The 19,399-nt window shown below is 36.1% G+C and overlaps 1 protein-coding gene across 1 annotated transcript in view; it reads right to left on the bottom strand.

Moving 5' to 3' along the window:
* ABCA12 (ATP binding cassette subfamily A member 12) overlaps nucleotides 1–19,399 on the bottom strand; it is a 241,875-nt gene that overhangs the window by 80,911 nt on the left and 141,565 nt on the right. Inside the window, exons 17-23 of the mRNA XM_044669427.1 lie at nucleotides 17,277–17,490; nucleotides 16,848–16,987; nucleotides 14,446–14,565; nucleotides 10,261–10,351; nucleotides 6,654–6,833; nucleotides 5,155–5,470; nucleotides 2,648–2,762 (exon numbers count right to left, since the gene is read on the bottom strand). Coding sequence (XP_044525362.1) covers nucleotides 2,648–2,762; nucleotides 5,155–5,470; nucleotides 6,654–6,833; nucleotides 10,261–10,351; nucleotides 14,446–14,565; nucleotides 16,848–16,987; nucleotides 17,277–17,490 — 1,176 coding nt within the window. The remainder of the gene's footprint in view (nucleotides 1–2,647; nucleotides 2,763–5,154; nucleotides 5,471–6,653; nucleotides 6,834–10,260; nucleotides 10,352–14,445; nucleotides 14,566–16,847; nucleotides 16,988–17,276; nucleotides 17,491–19,399) is intronic.

Raw genomic sequence — 19,399 nt, forward strand, 5'->3', positions numbered from 1 at the left:
GGACAGTACTGTACATGTAGCTTTAGTCTAGAGATGTGGAAGCAAATATTAGTAAATTATTCTAGGACTCTGAGAAGTCCTTTCAACTCAATAGGCTATGATAATTATAAAAAGCCCCCAAATTAATAATTCAAGAATCACAGGCTATGCTATCTAAATGCACGGGTAGAAAAGAGGGCATCATGATTTGGAGAAGAATGCTGAATGGGAGAAGGGATGTGGAGGTGATGTAGGAGTCCTGGGTTTTAGTCCTGCTTTGGCTGTTAACCACCAAGTGAACTTGGATAATTCATATCCTCTCTGTCTTGTTTTCTCCACCTACAAAATAAGGGGGTTGAAATGGTCTCCAATCCCTCTTCTGTCTCAAAATGACCTGAATATGTGATATTTATGATGAATAGCTTAACTCTCACAAGGAAATAAGTCTACATAAGACAAAGTGCCAGTTCCATCCACTACACCAAGCCAAAAGATGGTATTGATTTTTCCCTAGTGAAGAAGCACCCTATCCAAGAAGAACTTGGTGAATGACAATTGGAAATGAACTAGACAAGATCACATGGCCTTTAAAAGGCTTCCTGAGTCAGTGACAATGCAAAGTCAAACTCTAATCAACAATTATTCCTTGGAAAACAGCAGCAGAAGACCAACCATTGGAGCTTTCAGAAATCTGATCCAAGATTGCTTGCTTTGAGTAGACGTTCTGCAGTGCTGAGGCAGAATTGTAGAGGAGAATGATTGCAACCACAAATGTAAAGACACTCCTTTCATATATTTAATTTGGAAAAACTGGAAGAATGTTTTGCTCTTTTCCATAATGCCTAAATACACCCAGAGGTCATCCAGCCATCCCTGATGTCATCATTATAAGTCTAACACTGGGGCAATGCAGGAAGGGTGGTTCTTCCTTAACAAGGGCAGGGGGGTCTTTGGCTCTGGTAGAGAAAGCTGACCAATAATCTCCTGCATTCATAGGGAGGCCAGTTTGCACAGCCTGTTCACGATCATCAGATCACTCTATTGCTGTCAGCTCAGACCCTGTAGGCTTGACTTTGATAAAATTCTTGTGCATGTGGACAATATGATCACCCTGGCTTTGCTTGAAATTATTCCTCTTTCTCTTTTTTCTTTAACACTCACAAGAATGCCCTCAGTAACAGAAATGTTCTCAGCACACAGTATTCTAACAGAAACTCAATACTGGGTAACGTTGAATAAAATATTTAAAATAATGTACTGTTTTCATCTTAACTACTACCTGGACTTCCCAGTCCAGGAACATGAAATCAAGAACCCTTCATAATAGCAGGACCTCTCCATACCCCTTAATTCAGCCTACTGGCTCTTTTTCCAGCCCAGTGCTTGGAATCATCCTTAAGGGAGCAGCCCTTAGGGAGAAGGACCTGACATCCCTAACACCAATAGCAAAAGTGACTGACAAACTGCCAATAAGGAACTAGTGAGACCTAGAGCAGCAGAAGCTGTTAGACCAGCATCTCTGCTTCCAGACCAGTCATTGTACAGGGAATTAATCCTTGTGGAGACACAACCAATTATGCCTCTAAAAGAACTATCATCACCACCTACTCAACTGCTAAAGCAACTGAAGACCCAGAACATAAAGTTCTTACCTTCAAAGTCAAGGGGCTTAATGTCAGAAATGGATATTGTTATCTATATAATAATGCTATAGCAACTATATTACCATTTCTTTTGTTGCTGCCCTCTGAAAATAAATAGAACCTTCTGTCTAATTTTCAGCTAAAGTATCCTACATTTTTCCTATTGGAATGTGAGCCCCTGAAGGCTCACATTTACATTTTCATAGCTATATTATCACCAGATATAATATTGTATATTATGAGTCCCTAGAAATATAAGAAGTAGTTATGTATGGGGCAGGAGAAAGAGGCAGTAATTGATAGAAAAGGACTTTCTAAGGTGGGGACTTATTTTCTAAGTATTTTAGGAGATGGTGTATACATTGTGTACACAAATAAGAGATGGCTACAGCCATCATTTCTGGTTCTGTTTGATTATTATCCTAATAGTCCTCCAATCCTTGGAATTACTACCTAGAATTCTATCATCAGACTCCCAATTGTAATAGAATTATTCTTGGGAAACACATTTATAATAATATTTATTATTAATAATTTAGATCACTATATATTAAAATCTCCTAAAGAATCTTTTATATTTCATCCCACCAAGTTTATAGGGCTCCCTCCCTCCTTAAATTATCATCAATATTATCATTTATCAAATGAAATTATCATTTCCATTATTTTCTGTTTTTATATCCTCTCCCTTCTAGTTGAATGTAAGCTTCTTGAGGACATAGTTTATTTTGTTTGTTTCTACATCTCCCCGGTCCAATATAAGATCTTGCATATGAAAGGTAATTTAAAAATGTTCAGTGGCTTTGGATTTTTTTGTGGGGGAGGAAGTTAGGGGGTTGTGAGTTTGTGTAGAAAAAAGCTTATCCTTCATTATGATTCTCAAAAGGTTTTCCCTTAGAGCTACTTCACCCTGTGTGGTTAATCTTTTCATGCTCACTCTGGTCTAAATGAAATCACATCAACTCATTCTAATAAGAAATGAACTTATTTGTAATTTTAGGGTACCATAAGAATTCTCAACCTACCTCATGGAGCCGCAGGTCTTTCTCATAAACAAGTTTTTTCACAAAGGCAGCTATAAATACAACCCAGGCTACCATAAGCACGATAGGAAGCGAATAGGAAACACTGGTTAAGAAGCTGGGGGGAAAAAAAAGATAGCACTTAACTAAAATGGATAATGGCAGAGTTGGAGAATATAACATCATAAATATCCTTTCTCTCACATTGAAAACATGTTCATGTTTTGAAAGTAAGAGTAACAATCTTTTAAACGCCTAGGGTAATGTGTAATTCTACCAACAGCAGGAACTCTTGCTTGAGAAACTTTTCCAAATGCAAATGGATCTCCTGGTAGTCTTAAAGAACTGGCCAGGGATACCAAGACATTTAAGTGACTTGCTGTAGTCACATAACTAGTTTAGAGCAAAAAGAGGACTTGAACTCTGGCTTACCTGACTTAAAGAAGTTCCTATGTTGAACAGTATACTCTCTCTCTCCTCTCTCTCTCTCTCTCTCTCTCTCTCTCTCTCTCTCTCTCTCTCTCTCTCTCTCTCTCCCTCTCTCTCTCTCTCTTTCTTTCTTTCTCTCTCTCTGCCTCTCTTTCTGTATATATGCATATATGTATATATATATACACATATATATAACCATATAACTCTCTAGCCATTATTCCATACTTCCTCTCTATTAATCCAATATTGATGAAGTGAAATTCTTTGAGGAAGGTTCTCTGAATGCCATGCTTCATTGCAGTCAGTTCAATGTTTATGGAATGGTTTTGAGTAGTTCTAGTAAGAAAGTTAACATAATCACAAGAATGAAGATCTCTTTGGCTGATGCAAAATTGACTAAAAGAGATGAAAAATGGATGTCATTGCATTTATCTCACTAAATGATTCATCTAATCCAAAGGAGGATTCTCTACTCCTAGAAAGCAGTTAGCCAATACCTTAGTTGGAATCTATAATTATAAATCAACAGCCCATTATAAACATGAAGACAGCAACACTTACTGGGAATCCTCATTTCACAAATTACCCATGGGTAATTTATTGAACACTATAAGAGTCCGTGGTATAGAAATGGGGTGACCTACCCACGTAGAGGCATAACCTGAGGAAGACCAAAAAAGCCACCCTCCCCCAGGACATATCCTCTACATTGTAGCTGATATTCCCATCATTGTTATGCCTTTTGGGAGACTAAGGCATAGCTTCTAAAAAAAACCTTTTATAATGACAATATATGTGACCTTTTAAAAGTCATTATTACTCATGGTGATATCATGTAATTAATGTGGTGATTACATACAATGAAAATTTTTATGGAGACAGAAATACCATCCAGAGTCGTTTCCTACTTCATAATTTTGCCCAGGCTTAGTGATATTGTTCTTGACTGCCACAAACATCAACTAAATGACATTTTTCATTTTATAATGAAGTCCTCATATTCTTTAATCCAAGGGACTGAGTCATATAGGGTGCTGGCTATAATTACATTAGAACTCAAAGAATCTACCCAAGTTCAAGAAGGAAAAATGAGTAAGGAATAGTCAAGAATCAGATGGGAATTGTAATTTAATTTACCCCAAACGTCTCCCTCAGATCTTTTTACTATTTACTGCTGGCCATTGGAATTCATACACAGGTCATGAAGCCTAGTCCTGCCAGCTCTACATAATAGAAGCAGCTAACCTTGACAACCCACTAGAAAGAATTCTTACCTGTCTCCCCTTATCATTGTTCACCAAAGGGTTACTACCTCATCTCATCTATAGCCCTTAAAGCAGCTAAAGGAGAGATAGGCACCAACAGAAAAACAGAATAGCTCCAAATGGTATGACAATTGCAAGGGCTCGGTTGAATAGGGAGTTCTACTACTCCTGAGCAATATCCACAAGCCTCAAATTCCTGTGTAGGTGGATGGGCTTGAAATGCATCTTCCTGTATCTTCTTTTTAAAATGTTATTGGAGTAAGAATCATTTTGTTCTAGCAGACTGGCAAGCTTAATGAACATTAAAATTTATTGCCTGAAAAAGTTATCTTTAATTTAAAAAAATTCATTTGCAAAGCCATTTTAGATATGGAATAGTCCTTGGCAAAGGCCCTATATTCCATAAAGTCATCCCAGATTCTTCTTGGAACATTGACATGCTTCTTAGAACACCTATCACAGAGGAACAATTCAGGGAAAGTTTCCCTATATTTTCCCATTTTTCTCTCTGCCTTCCCATTTGCTGTCAGAAAGAACTAAGAACTGGATAGTTTATTGCCATTTATTACTGTTTATACCCGTCTTTCTCCCCTACTCATTACCTCTAATCCATTAAGATGAGGAAAATAGCAAGGTATTGTCATAATGAAGCATGGCTTCAAGGGGCAGTGCCAGGGATATCACTTCATAGAAACTGGCATTTGATAAAGGTTTGTATTAAGCAACTGATTCCAATGACTGTACTTGAGCTGATACCAAAAGGTGCTTATAGAAGCTGTGCCATACAAAGTAACTTAAAACATAGAGACTCACTTGTCCTTCATGAAACAGGGGTAGGGGATTGCTTGAACTTGAACTGCTATTTCCTGTGAATTCCTCCCAGTCTGCAATTCAATTATAGCTCTTTCAATGCTATCCTGTAAGTAGATAAATGCTCTGCCATAGATCTGGTTTTGTGATGGAGAATTATGTGGACCGGGAGCCCAGAGTTTGTTCCGGAGGTTGTTGGTTGTCTGTGCTGTCTTGAGGCTCATTCGGATAGTGTATTCTATCAGTGGAGGGAGGAGTCTATCATCAAGATGGTCTATTCCCTGCCTGCTTCTGTTAGAAGGAAGTTTGAAAATAACACCTAAAATGAGAATGACAAAAGAAAGAAAAAAATTCATATAATGGTTGAGGTTATTTGTTATAGTTTGAGATATAAAAAGCAAATCAAACTTTTAGGTTAAGGATAAAATAAGAGGTCCAGGGCTCCTGATTTATAAGGGGAAAATGACAGTGTTTTTTTTATATGAAGGTATAACTTGCAAAATCTCAAGCTCTGAGAATGTAATAAACTAAATAGCAGATTAAAGCCATTTCCCACTGTGTATAAATATTTTCTAAAATTTTTTTTATTTTGTAAAATGTATGTAACTTATTTTGTAACTTATTTTGACTAAATAATTGTCAATCTTGTGACCTCTAACATTAAAGTACCCAACAGGAGAAGGGATGACTGAAGATGCTGTTATAGGTACTGCTTTTGCTGTCCTTGTGACATATATTCATCTTGGACAAATCCTTTTTTCTTCCATTCTTATCATGTTAGTTTGCAGAGAATTCATACAGAAAGGAGAGGTATCCTTAGAATGAAGAAGATTAGGTTTGGGTCCTGTCTCATATTTACGGTTATGGATCTTGAGCAAGTCATATCTTACTGTACTCTAGACAGCTCTTTAAGATGATGAATTACATGGCAAAGGAAGTCCCTTTGTGGGAACTACCAGCATCAGTGAAATCCCAGCTCTAGTCCCTGTGCTCCATCCTACAAGCTCAGGTAGATCATCAGTATAGTCCAGTCTTACAAGACTATTCTCTGTCTGGTAGGCAGCACACATAGCACAAGGGAACTCATGTACAGACATAATGGGATAGATCAAAGGAAATTAATTCCCTCTTATTAGAGGTCAATACTTTTCAGATACACTACAGAGAATATATGGAATATACAGTTTTCAGGTATATGTGTCCTTTGGATATCTTTCCCACTCATTCAGCCTTTCTCTCATTTCCCTGGAATGGTACAGTATGGCTGTAAAGGATTTGTTTCTTTTCTAACTATAGCTATGCTTCTCTAGGCTATAAAAGTGCCAGGGTAGAAGGGGAGTTCTTGTGTGAGGGGATGGGTTGGTCAGTTGCCTGAGCTCTCAGGCATGGAGAGAACAACAACAACAACAACAACAACAACAAAAACGCCTTAAAAACTTGATCAGGGGAGAATCTATGTGTTGCCAGTGGATGTATTCAAACAACAGCAGAAACAAACTTACTTCCAAAGAGTTCATTGTTCTTGTATAGCTTTTGAGCTTCCATCTCCATTTCAGCTATAGTTTTCGCTGGTTGAATGCGATCATATAATACACAGGAGGATATGTTGACTGTCAGGGAAGACAGTGTATTAAGCTGATCAATGAGGCCGATATTGTTCTGTAATCTTAGCCTTAGAATATCTGGAGAAGCGAAGCAAAACAAAAGCCAACAGGGGGAAAAAAAAAGAAAACATCACCATCCTGATTCTCATAATGATGCATCAAAAATACTGATTTGCCACCAAATATTACACATAAAAGGAAGCTCTAGGAAATGAAAGACAAAGGGGAAATGCACTTTAATATGGAAAAGTTCAAAGAGGCACATCAGGCAAGATTTACTCTGTAACACACATTTTCAACAAGGAGAATTTTAATCTAGTTGACATTAAAAGTAACAAGATCAAGTTAAAGGCAATGGAAAAACTTACATGATATAATATTTTGAATAGTGATCTCATATAAAGAAGCTAATTGGAACAGCACTAGATTTAGTTATCAGAGGCTACAGGTTCAAATCATAGTCTTCTGACTATGTTACCTTAGGAAAATCACAACCTTGTTGGGGCTCAGTTTTCCCATATGTAAAGTATGGGGGAGGAGTAGACTACTTGGTCTCTAAGATCATTCCTAATTTTAAATTTATGCTGCTATGTAGCTCCCCATAGGGCAGCTAAGAGGGACAGTGGATGGGTTCTGGGACTGGTGTTACAAATTTCAAAGATGGCCTCAGACACTTAGTAAGTCTTAGCTGTCTGACTTAGTAAGTGGCTGTGTGACCTTGGGCAAGTCACTTAACCCTGTATGCCTCATTTTTCTTATCTGTAAAAATGACCTGGAAAAGAAAATGACAAACCATTCCAATATCTTTGCCAAGATATCCCCCAATGAGAGAGAGTCAGACAGGACTAAAACTACTGAACAACTCATTGTATCAGTGAGATCACAGATCTAGATCCTATCTCCTATCCCTGAATCCTCAAGTTGTTCAATGACACTGACTGATATGTAAGACTCTCCTTTCCCACTAGAGAACACTCATAGGAAAAGGAAGTACAATTAGCTTACTTAATGGATAAAACATGGAACTTGAAGGTAGGAAGATCTAAGTTCAAATCCTCCCTCAGACATTTATTATCTGTGTGGACAAATCACTTAACTTTTCTGTGTCTCAGTCTCCTGATCTCTAAAATGGGGATAACGATAGCATGTACCTCCCAGGTTGTTATGAGGATTAAATGAGATTTAAAAAAAATTGAATGAAGGAAATGTTGAGGTACTAAATTAATGTTAGATATTATTATTGTTATCAATAAGTTGCTAGAGAGAAAATTGTAAAATAGGAGATAAAGGATGAATTTAGAATTAGCCAAACAGGTGGTATGTGGAAGTACAGAGCAAAGTTGAACACGAAATTATAGATAGAAGATGAGAATAACAGCAGAGTAATCAATAAATGAATCTGGATATGGAAATATTTCTCAAAGAAAAGTACAAATGAGATGGCATATATAATACATATTATTTTAAGAGCTATATGAGTAACCTTCATATTACACTAAACCAAATATCCTAGAACTTATGACACAATAAATTGAGTGGATGGATGGATGGATGGATGAATGGATTTGTTTTAGACAGCTACTCCCCTATGGAGAAAGTATGAGCTACTTTTTCTTTGATTTTGTGGTATCCTGACCTTCTAATATAATCTATTGTTATACATAATCTATTTGAAAACAAACATGAATATGCCATTATGGCTGATTAAATTTTCATCTCCTGACTTGATTATTATGAATAAAAATATACTAAATATTTTTAAATCCTCTTCACCAACCAAATATTCCCCAAATCTTTTAAGGTAAAATTAAATTCTCTAGAGAAGTCAACTACTTGCAAGCATTTTGCACTAGAATTTAAAGTGAATGACTTTTGTTGTGGAAAATGGTGGGGGAGGGGGGAAATTATGGTTGAACAGTGGCCTCCAGTGGTCATAGGAAATCAATACAATGCAATCTAAGGCAGAGATTCTCTTATGATTTTGACAGATCTTTAATTGGAATTTAAAATACAATGAGAACAACTAGGAGAGAACATATAATTCCCAATCCCAGCCCCATACACTCCATTCCAAATAGAAAGTTTTCTCTTTGATGTTATAAAAAACTTTAAGCTACCTAAAATTCTATGATCAGTCTCAAAGTTAGAATATCATTAGTCTTATAGCTTAAACCATAAATTTTATTTCTACATGCTTCTAAAATTTTTAGAGCTAAAAACCATGTTATCCTTGATCCTTTAACTAAAAAGATTCCTTATGAAAAATGATAGTGTCAGTGATTTCTTTTGAATCGGATAATTCATTATTATTACCAAGTCTCTGATAAATAGGTTATAAGGAATCGCAAATATCCTAAAATAATATATGAAGCGTAAACTTAGGTATAGTTCCTTTCCTGTGGTTTGTAGCCTACATCACCACTGAAGCAGCCTCAAAACAGGGCTACTACCTAGCATGAAGACGTGATTTCTTTCACTCTACCTTTTCCTAATATCGATGCTCTTATACCAGGGGTTGCATAGCAACAGCACATCAGGCATGGACCGAATGAGATGGCTTGCATCCCCAGGGTTGAAGGTGGGGATGTGGCAGAGGAAATGTCTAAGTTCTTTCAGCTTCTTTCGATCCTTTTCATACATCCTTTTCAATGACCTTGAAAGAGAAGAACTCACCCCTGCCCTGCTAGCTATTAGTTTGTTTTGCTTCTGCAGCATCCCCTCACCTTTGTCTTTCTACAGATGATCTGATGCATGGGTTCCACTTATGTGTTGGCTACGTCTCAACAATGGGCATAAAATGTTCAAAATCAGTGGTTACTAATGAATCATTTTGCCCTCATCCATAGCCAGCAACTTATTATCACGATGTCAAGATGAAATGAGGGGGCAGCTGGATAGTTCAGTGGATTGAGAGTCAGGTCTAGAGATGGGAGGTCCTGGGTTCAAATCTTGTCTCAGACACTTCCCACCTGTGTGACCCTGGGCAAGTCACTTGACCCCCATTGCCTAGCCCTTACCACTCTTCTGCCTTGGAGCCTATACACAGTATTGACTCCAAGACATAAGGTAAGATGAAATGAGATTAAGAACTTGCTATGTGTTGGAAACTTTGTATAGTAGCAAACCATACTTTATATTAGGAACTCGAAAGCCATCTATGGCCGATTAAAAGGCAAACTGCATTTGAATAGTTTGTTTGATAATATTACTGCTTTTGGAGTGCTTTCACCCATAATGAACAAGGTTAACAACCTGAGAAGTTCATCTTCAAAGAAGAGTTTGATGCCCCATGTAAGTAAGTGTACACCTGACTGAGAAGGCAGGAGAAGGAAGATGTGACAGAGGATTTATTTCCCTTAGAGTAATGGAATAACCAGAACCCAGCTAGAAATGGCGCAGAATACAAAATGGAAAGGAGGTCTGGTGTAGGATAGCATTTCTTTTTTCCTGACAGGATCTGGGAATAAAAGGTCCCAAGAAACTGCATAATCTACCATTGACTTACCAAGCTCATTTATCTGTTTCAGGAGTTCAACAGCATCAAGTCCCACAGAGAATTTTATAAAAACTTGCACAAAGGGGTTCCTCAGAGTATTCTAACAAACAATAATAATAGAGAATTAGTTTAAATGCAAGAACAAAACAAGTTTAATCATTGTCTCCCTAATAACACCCACAGTGAGAGGCGTGAACAGCTATTGTGCATTACCAATGCATCATCTTACAAAGGCTTACATTCAAATCCCTGACAAAGGAAGACGATGCGTGTGCTGCTGGTAATGAAGAGTTGGGTCTTTGTTTAATTAGTCCTATAAGGAAGCAAATTTCAAACTATAGGCACCATTGGGTGGCATCTCAAGATTGCCAAATCTGATTAGACATGCAAGACTTGGGAATTTGATTCATTTCAGCATTCCTTTACCCTCTACCCAATGAATGCTCCAATTTGTGTGTGTCAAAATGAGAAATTCTTTACCTACATAGAGCTTGACTAATAACAATATGTTGTAATGTCATAAGAAAGGCTGAGATAAGCATCTAAAGCTATTCTTTCTCTTCCTTCTGGTTAATGGGTGAAACAAAGAAGAGCAATGGGGAAATGAGGAGAAGGAGGTCAATTATAAGATGACGGTGGGAAATTATGCAGGAAGAAAGTTGCTCGAGTTTAAGGAATTTGTTAGGGTGTAGTAGATTGAGTAGATGGAAAATGAATAAAATTATTGGGGTGACTAGACTTGGGGTTTAATCACCCCACATTTTTGGCCAAATGCTGTAACTGTTGAATTTCAGCTGTAGTCAGTTTCCAAAGCTCTAGAATTTAGCTTGCATTCATTAATCTCCCGGATTCTTATATCTAAGTCTAAGGATTACAGTTGGACACTTTTCTCTCACACCTGGAAATTTCTGTCATCTAGGAAGAGATGAGTCAGTTTAGCTAATATAAAAACTTACCTGGCTTTGAAAAACAGCATGACTGGCTAAATAAGTAAAGGTAATTGCAGTAACTGGAGAAAATCCTCTACTTTTCTTGAAAACCCTTTATTTCCCAATTACCGATTGTCAGTAGAAATAGCAATTATAACCATTTTCTAAAATCACATGGGTATTTACACTTAAAAATACATTGTAAAAAACGCAATTAGCTATGCAAAAGGATGGCAAAACTCTTGACAGAAAAAAATATTGTAATGACTGGTCACAGCAAGTGAGGGAGCCTACAGTGTATCACTTATCGTAAAATGAAAAGGCTGTTAAATCCAGGTTACAATAGATGGCATTTTTAAAAAGTATAGAACATTCAAGCAATAAGATTTGTCTTTTCTGAGTAAATACCTTTAGAAATGAAAGAAGTGAAGAATGTCAGCCTGGTGTGCCCAGAATATGTGCATATAATCATTGGAACTTATTTGCCTGTCTGATTATTAAAAATTAGAGATCAAAAGTCTTTGTTATTTTTTTCCTGACACCCATTACTTTGTGTAAATAATTTAAGTGGCCTAATGAAGTACATTGAATCTTTTTTTTCCCTCCCCAACAAATTCTTGCCTTCTATCTTGGAATGAATTCTAAAAATCACTTCCAAGGCAGAAGAGTAGTAAGGGCTAGACATTTGGGGTTAAGTGACTTGCCCAGGGTCATACAGCTAGGCAGTTTCTGAGGTCAGGTTGGAACTCCAAATCTTCCATCTCTAGACCTGGCTCTCCATCCACTGAGCCACCTACCTGCCTCAGTACATTGATTCTTGCAGGCTCGTTTCCCTGTTGCTAATGCCTTCCGATCTAAAATCACTTGATATTCATTTTCTACATTCTTGCATGTGGTCTCCCCAGTTAGAATGTATTCTCCTCAAGGGCAGAGATGATTTCATTTTTGTCTTTGTATCCCCAGAGCTTAGCCCACTGCCTGAGGCACAGTAGGTTCTTTGCTCCTTAACAGGACATTTGTAAGATTTAGGATACTCTTCAGTGAACAAGAACTTCTACCTCTCTTTAATTATTTTGGTTAGCTTTGTCTTGTACTTAGGGGGCAGAAAGAGTGAATAATATCCTCACAGTATGAATTCGGGGACAGAATCAATGTGCTATGCCACAGTTGGCCATATGTACAGAGAGCACCTGCATAGCATCTTCTCTGTATGCATGACAAGCCTAATATTACCAGAAGGACAAAAAGGTTTTCTACTTCCAAGGCATTCAGGCACAAAGGGAAAGACTGCCTCAGTGTGTGCTAAGCATCTCTCTCGGCAATATATTGTACTAGTGACTCTGCCCAGCTATTTTTCAAATGCTATTTTTATTTTCTAAAGGTCATAAAACTAGTTGTATGTGAGTCATAGTAGGGCTTGAGTCTGGCTTGAGAGTCCTACAAGAGGTACTTATGAAAATGTTTTGTTTTGTTTTTTCATTGCCAATCAGAAAACAGCATACTGAAGTGAGCTCCAAGCAGTCAGTCTCATGGGAATTTCAGGACTTGCTTGGGGAAGGCTCCAGAAATGCACCTCTGACTCTTTTTGTGCCTCATTCCCCCTGGCATTATAGGGAAATACTCAGCTATCAAAAGAGAAATGGTTCATTTTCCTACCATCCATATTCGATAGAAATAGAATAAGTAATAAGGTGTTACTTTAGAGTCTGGGCTCTGGGAAACTATTCGTTTTCTCTCAGGAAATGAAAATGGATGTGTAAATAAATGATTTATTTTGGTCTAGAGCATAGCAATAGTTTTTCTATTAATTAATAATTCTTGGATGAACATGGTTGTAGTGTGTTTTCTAAGCATGCTGCATGTCAGTACAATATATCCTTTGCCAATCTGACTAAGACAGGTTTCTTTAATGAGAAACCACTAGAGGTCTTCCAGAAAAGGCTAAAAGATTACTTGTTGGGAATCTTGCAAGGGGAAATTCCTGGTCAGGAATAGGTCAGACCAGATGGCCTCTGGTGAGTCTTTCATCTCTAAGAGTCTGTGAGAGTGGGTTTACTGCAGAAAATGAGTTAATCTTCCTCATAGGAAAATCGGGTTTTCATTAGGTGAGTCCAAAAATCTTAACTGAGAACCCAGAGGCTGTATAACACATGAGAATAAAAATGGAAAAGTATACTTGGCTTTCATTCCCAATTCTTAATGCACTAGTGCTACCTGGCACATAATACCAAGCTGAAATATTCCAAAATTCATGGCTGGTTTTCAGGTTGCTGCAAGCTTAATAATACTGAAAGCTTTTCTTTAGGTGCAATAGGAAAATACATTTTTTTAGGAGAAGGCAGGAAAAAAACTAAATATTGTAGTCTTTCTTTAAGGAGTCTCACTTTGGAAGAATACTCCAAGCTCATGGGTCCTTCCTCTAATCAGTTAAGTTCCTCCCCAAATCCCTAGTCTAAGGAAAGTGTCCAGTCCAAGCATGTTCAATTCCTTTATTATTCTCTGACACTCATTCATAAAGTTCCATTATGTCCTATCCCTCCCTCTTTTCTGCTTCTTTTTATATGTCTTGTTTTCCCCCATTAGAAAGTAAGGTCTTTGAGGGCAAGGGCTATTGATCTTTTGCTTGTCTTTTTACTACTGTGTTTAGCACCGTGTCTGGCATGCAGAAAGTACTTAATCAATAAATGTTTATTGATTTCACTTGACTTACATGGTATTTTCTATTTGTAATGTTTCTTTTCTTACAAGTACCTCACAAGGTAAGTCATTTCTATTGTTGGATAATTACAGTAAAAAACTAAAGTGTAAGATGTTGATTGATAGAAACAATTAGTGTTAGATCTGTGTTTCAGCAGCGAAGATCCTCTGTTTCCAGAATGAAGAGAATTAATAGGGAGACATTGAAGAGAGGTGAATTTCAAGACTCCCTTAAAAAAACTTTTTTCTGACAATTAGAAGCCAAAAGGAAATTGACTTCCTTAAGAGGTAATTGGTTTCTTCTCACTTCGGTGGATAACCGCTTGTCAGATATGGTATAGAAGAGATTCCTGGACCCTTTGTGTGGCACTGATTGGCCTCTGAAGCCCCTTCTAACTCTCAGATTGTGTATGTGTCTTTTTTAATCTGCTAATTTAATCTGGCAGGTCTAGGGTGAAAGCCGTAAATTTTGCCTAGATATCATCTACTTATTATTATAATAATAGTAATTAACACCTCAGATAGTTGCTATATAGACTTATTAAGATGGGTGATGGAACAAGAGTACCTGGAGCATTGGAATTGTTTGGTTTAACAGATGGAACGAATTCATGAACAATGGTGATTTATCTATCCACTCTTGAGATTTTTCTCTCAGTTCTGCCAGTTGTCTCAGAGTTGCATTAGACTAAAAAACAAAGAAGAATAAAAATTAATCTGTCAGGAATTTCTTGTGCTAACATAAGACAAACAATAATGATCTTTATGGAAATTGGTTTAAAACACTTATTCTTAAACCGAGATCAGCAAACTTGTTTTAAAACTATTTTCGAAAACTATTGGTTGTGGTTGTTCAGTCATGTCGGATGCTTTATGACCCCATTTTGGACTTTTCTTAGCAAAGATACTGGAATAGTTTGCCATTTCCTTCTCCAGATGGTTGTATGGATTAGGAATTGAGGAAAGCAGGGTTAAGTGACTTGGTCTGGGATGATACAGCTAAGTGTCTGAGGTGGGATTTGAACTCATCAATATGAGTCTTCTTGATTCCAAGTCCAGTTCTCAATCTACTACACCACCTAGCTACCATTTCGGAAACTATATTTCAGTATAATTGGTTTCCTATGTATTTTATTTTATACATTTAAAAACATTACTCTGAAAAGTAGACTATAGGTTTCACTGGACTTCCAGCAGGGGTCCATGATATAAAAAAAGTATAAGAACCCATGATCGAAAAGATGAAACTAAAGTGAAAATAATTTCCTTTATTTTTAAAGTTTTTAGGCTCCTTTAAATTAGCAAAGTATTATTCATAAAAATTCTGATGACTCTTAGAATCATATATTTAAAGCTGGAAGACACTTATAAATTTAGCCTAGCCTAATTACTTTACATATCAAGAAAAAGACAGAGAGGTTCAGTCTGGATTTGAATATCATTTAGTATTCAGATCTAGGAGCTTAATCTGTAACATAGCAAGAATTCTTCCTAAGGATTTCTTTCATATTCTTTTCTGGAAATTTCACAAATAATCTGCTATTTCTGGTGTAGAAAGGAGACATAATGTTGCTTGAGAATTCTTTGTAAATAATAAACTACCCTGTGAAAAACCTATAAGAATTTCAGAAATAAGTGATTATCAAAGAATTTCTACCTATGTCTAAAGAAAGATCACTTATACTGTGACTAGTTGTTAGTTTAGTTTAGAGACATTCGGTTCTTTTTCTTTTTTTAAAGTATCAGTTTAACATGTCAGTTAGACACTGACTTTTCTATTCAACTTCAAAGATTCTTTTAAAATATAGTGTTTTGGGATTTGGTAGAGGGGTTCCATTTGTCTTTTTTTTCTTTTCTTCCCTAATCACTTATCTTTCATTTCTTCAACTATATATGTTAGTTCATTTGAAAACATAAGGAACCAGATTTCAAAATTTAAAAGTAATTTACTGGGGGAAAGACTGGATTCTTGAGAACCCAGGCTCAATTTATAGCTCTTATTTATGACAGTGTTGTCAAATTCAAATAGAAACAACTTACTGTAAGTTAATTATTTTATTGACTTGGAAAACCACAAATTAACATTATCTGTATGGTATTGCATTTTTATTTACCTTGTTAAACATTTCCTAATTACATTTAATTTGGTTTAGACTATACTCAAGTGTTTTGTGACCTCCCAAAGGAAAGTTTGTCATCTCTGATTTATAATACTTTTGATATAGGCTTAGGCAAATCCCTTCGACTTCCACCATTTCCTGGAAAATGATGAGGTTGTACTGGATGACTTCCAAGGTCTCTTACTGCTCTGAAATTTAGGTGACATGAAGATTCAGTAATGTAGAAGACATTTATGTTCAAACTAGTTTTAGAGGTAATATAATAGTCAGACTTAAAGTCAAGAAAATCTGAGCTCAAATCCTGCCTCAGATACTTATTTAGTTATGTGACTCTGCATAAGTCATTTAATGGCTTCCAATCTTAGTTTTCTTACCTGTAAAATTGAGATTATAACAGCATCTACTTCAAAGAGTTGTTGTGAGGATCAAATGAAATAATATCTAAAGTGTGCTTTGCAAATCTTAAAGTATTATATAAATGCTAGCTATCATTTTATTATTATTATTATATCCACTATTCTTATTCTGTTTTTATGTTAGGCAATGGTGCTAGACAAATTTTTTGCCTCTCAATTTGTTAAACATTTTGAAGTCTTTTCACTTGTAATAACTTCATTTTGATAATGGTGGTTATTTAAGATGATTTGTATCTTTTCTAAGGATCAATTATACTGCTTGTCCATAGGCAGAGTCAGTGATGAAAATTATTCTAGTGATTCTCAAAGCATTATATATAGAATATGAAGCAGGAGCATGCTATCAGGGAACATTGTAATGGTCTAGGTTTATTAAATGATTTACAAATCTATTCTACCACAAATAACAACACCACTACAGTACATGTCCAAACCTTTTCCATAATCGCCTTTGTGATTGGAGTATATGGTGCATACATAATCTTTCCCAATAACAATGGTTTTAAGAAAGCCCAAATTACAGGTCCAGCAGGCATGTTAACGATGTCTTTATAAAGGGAGAAGCAAAATGGTGCTGTAAGGAGAAAAAAGTTAAATAATTAAATGCATGTACTTTAAACAATTTCTTGATCACAGATTGACTCAGAATAGTACAATGAACTTAAATCTTCACATATTTAGTATCTATATTCTAGGGGGGAGAAAAGAAATAGTTTCCTCTTGGCTACATGACTTGCTTGGCAAAGATTTTACATATCTTCATCCTTAGATGAAATGAACACTGACTTTGAAACAACTGAAAAACGCTATTGAATCTCCATGGAAAAAGCCATTTTTGTGATGCTCATTTCAAGTCCACTTACTTGAATTCATGGGAATCCCATATTTTAAAGCAATTTGTTTTTTACTCAGGTTGTAGGTCAAAGGATCTTTGGTATGGTTGCCCACTTTGGACTTCTGTGAAGAGGGCAACATGGCTGTTAAGTAGTCAGTGGTGATTCCTTGAGAGCACAGAGCTTGGGAGATGGTGCTAAATGATCCTTCAGGGACTTTAACATGGCGGTTTCTGTATATTGCCTGTGGGAGAGAAATCAGAGGCATATTAATTAAAATAAATCATTTGAAAAAACTGGACTGCTTTAAAAAATCTCAGCTGCCTAGAATTTAATGAGTTTCATGTAACAATAACAACAATAATATAGGCAAATAAAAATAATGAAAATAACAGTAAAAGCTAGCATTTATATAGTGCTCTAAGGTTTGCAAAGAAATTTACATGGTATCTAATTTAATCCTCAAAACAACCCCATGAAGCAGGTGCTTTTATTACCCACAGTTTAAAGATGAAGAAACTGAGGCTGGAAAGATTACCCCAAAATCATACCACTAATCAATATATGAGACATGATTTGACATCAAATTTTCTTGACTCCAACTCCAAAATTCTATATACTGTGTACCAACTAGTTGACTTTCTAAATAGGTATCAGTCGTTGGATTTGCTGAATGTAATTAAATGAGATTTTCAACCAGAAGGAATCTAAGAAACAGTTAAGTTTCAAAAGTGGAATCAAAAGGTCCTTCATGGGTTACATCTACATGAACTCATCCAATAATATGTTGACAAAGAAGTGTCAGACAAATGCTAGAATCACTTGGATTTATTGATTGAAAAGAAGGGGTTTCTGATGGCAATTCAGGACCAGGTTATTGCCACCAGAAATTAGAGAAGGATTCTCTCTAAGAAACCTGGGTTTATTGATCAATCTAAGCTATAAGTGGAAACAGTCAATAGAGCTTACCACATCACTATCAGCTACAAAAAGAAAAAAAAATTAACACCTACTGAATACCTAGGAAGATATGCCTCTGGGGTAAAAAATCAATATTGAAAGTTTGCTGTGTTCTACAGAAGAATAACTTACTACAGAAGAATAACAATGCTTTTATTCAATTATAAAATGCAGTTATTTTATCTGCCAAGGAAATAGTTCAAAGAACATTAAATGTTAAAAATAATAAGAGCAGGATAATGATTTGCCCTGGGACAATTTTAACCTGAAATTCACCAAAAATATGAGAATGAGAAGAAAAAATATTCATAAGGAGACACTAGTATAATAGGACTACAGAGTGGAACTCAGAACTGGGAAGAACTATATTCAAGGCATATCTGAGACATATACTGGCTTTGTGGCCACTTAATCTCTTAGTATCTGTCAGCAATTCTTTAAAACCTTGAGTTGTATAAGAGTTTGTATAAGCCTCTCTCTAGTAAAGGAAGTTTTCTCAACATTGATTCCCTACATCATTGAAACAAGAAGTCCTGAACAAATACCAAGACCAAAACCCACAACTCACATTTTTATAGGGCTCTGAGCTTTTCAAAGAACTTAAATAAATATATATATATATATGCATATATATATATATATATTATATGTGTGAGTATGTGAGAAGCCCCCTTCTTTGTGGCAATATTCTTTACCATCACACATCTGAGATGCAAATACATATTGTATGTATAATACATAATTTTAGGTTTATATATAAACAGTCAAAAGTACCATCTAACTCTTCAGGGTTGAGGGAAAAGGAAGAGAAAAAGCATTTTAAGCACCTACTATGTGCCAAGGAGAGTGCTAAACACTTTACAAATATTGGCTTACAAATACTTCAAATATATACCTATATGCACATTTCATATACATATGTACAAATACTTCAACATCAACACCCCTGTGAGGTAAGTGCTATTATTATCTTCATTTTACAATTGAGGAAACTGAGGCAGACAGCAATTAAGTGTCTTGCCAATGGTCACACAGTTAGTAAGTGTTAGACCAAATTGGCAGTCATGTCTTCCTGACTCTTTTCCCAGCTTTCTACAAACTATACCACTTAGCTGTCTCATAACTATTGGGATATTTTGTCTCATTACATACAGAAGATGCCATTTGTGATTCAGTAGATAATATTCAGTGAC

Source organism: Gracilinanus agilis, chromosome 3 (assembly GCF_016433145.1).
Source record: "Gracilinanus agilis isolate LMUSP501 chromosome 3, AgileGrace, whole genome shotgun sequence".
Taxonomy (NCBI): Eukaryota; Metazoa; Chordata; class Mammalia; order Didelphimorphia; family Didelphidae; genus Gracilinanus; species Gracilinanus agilis.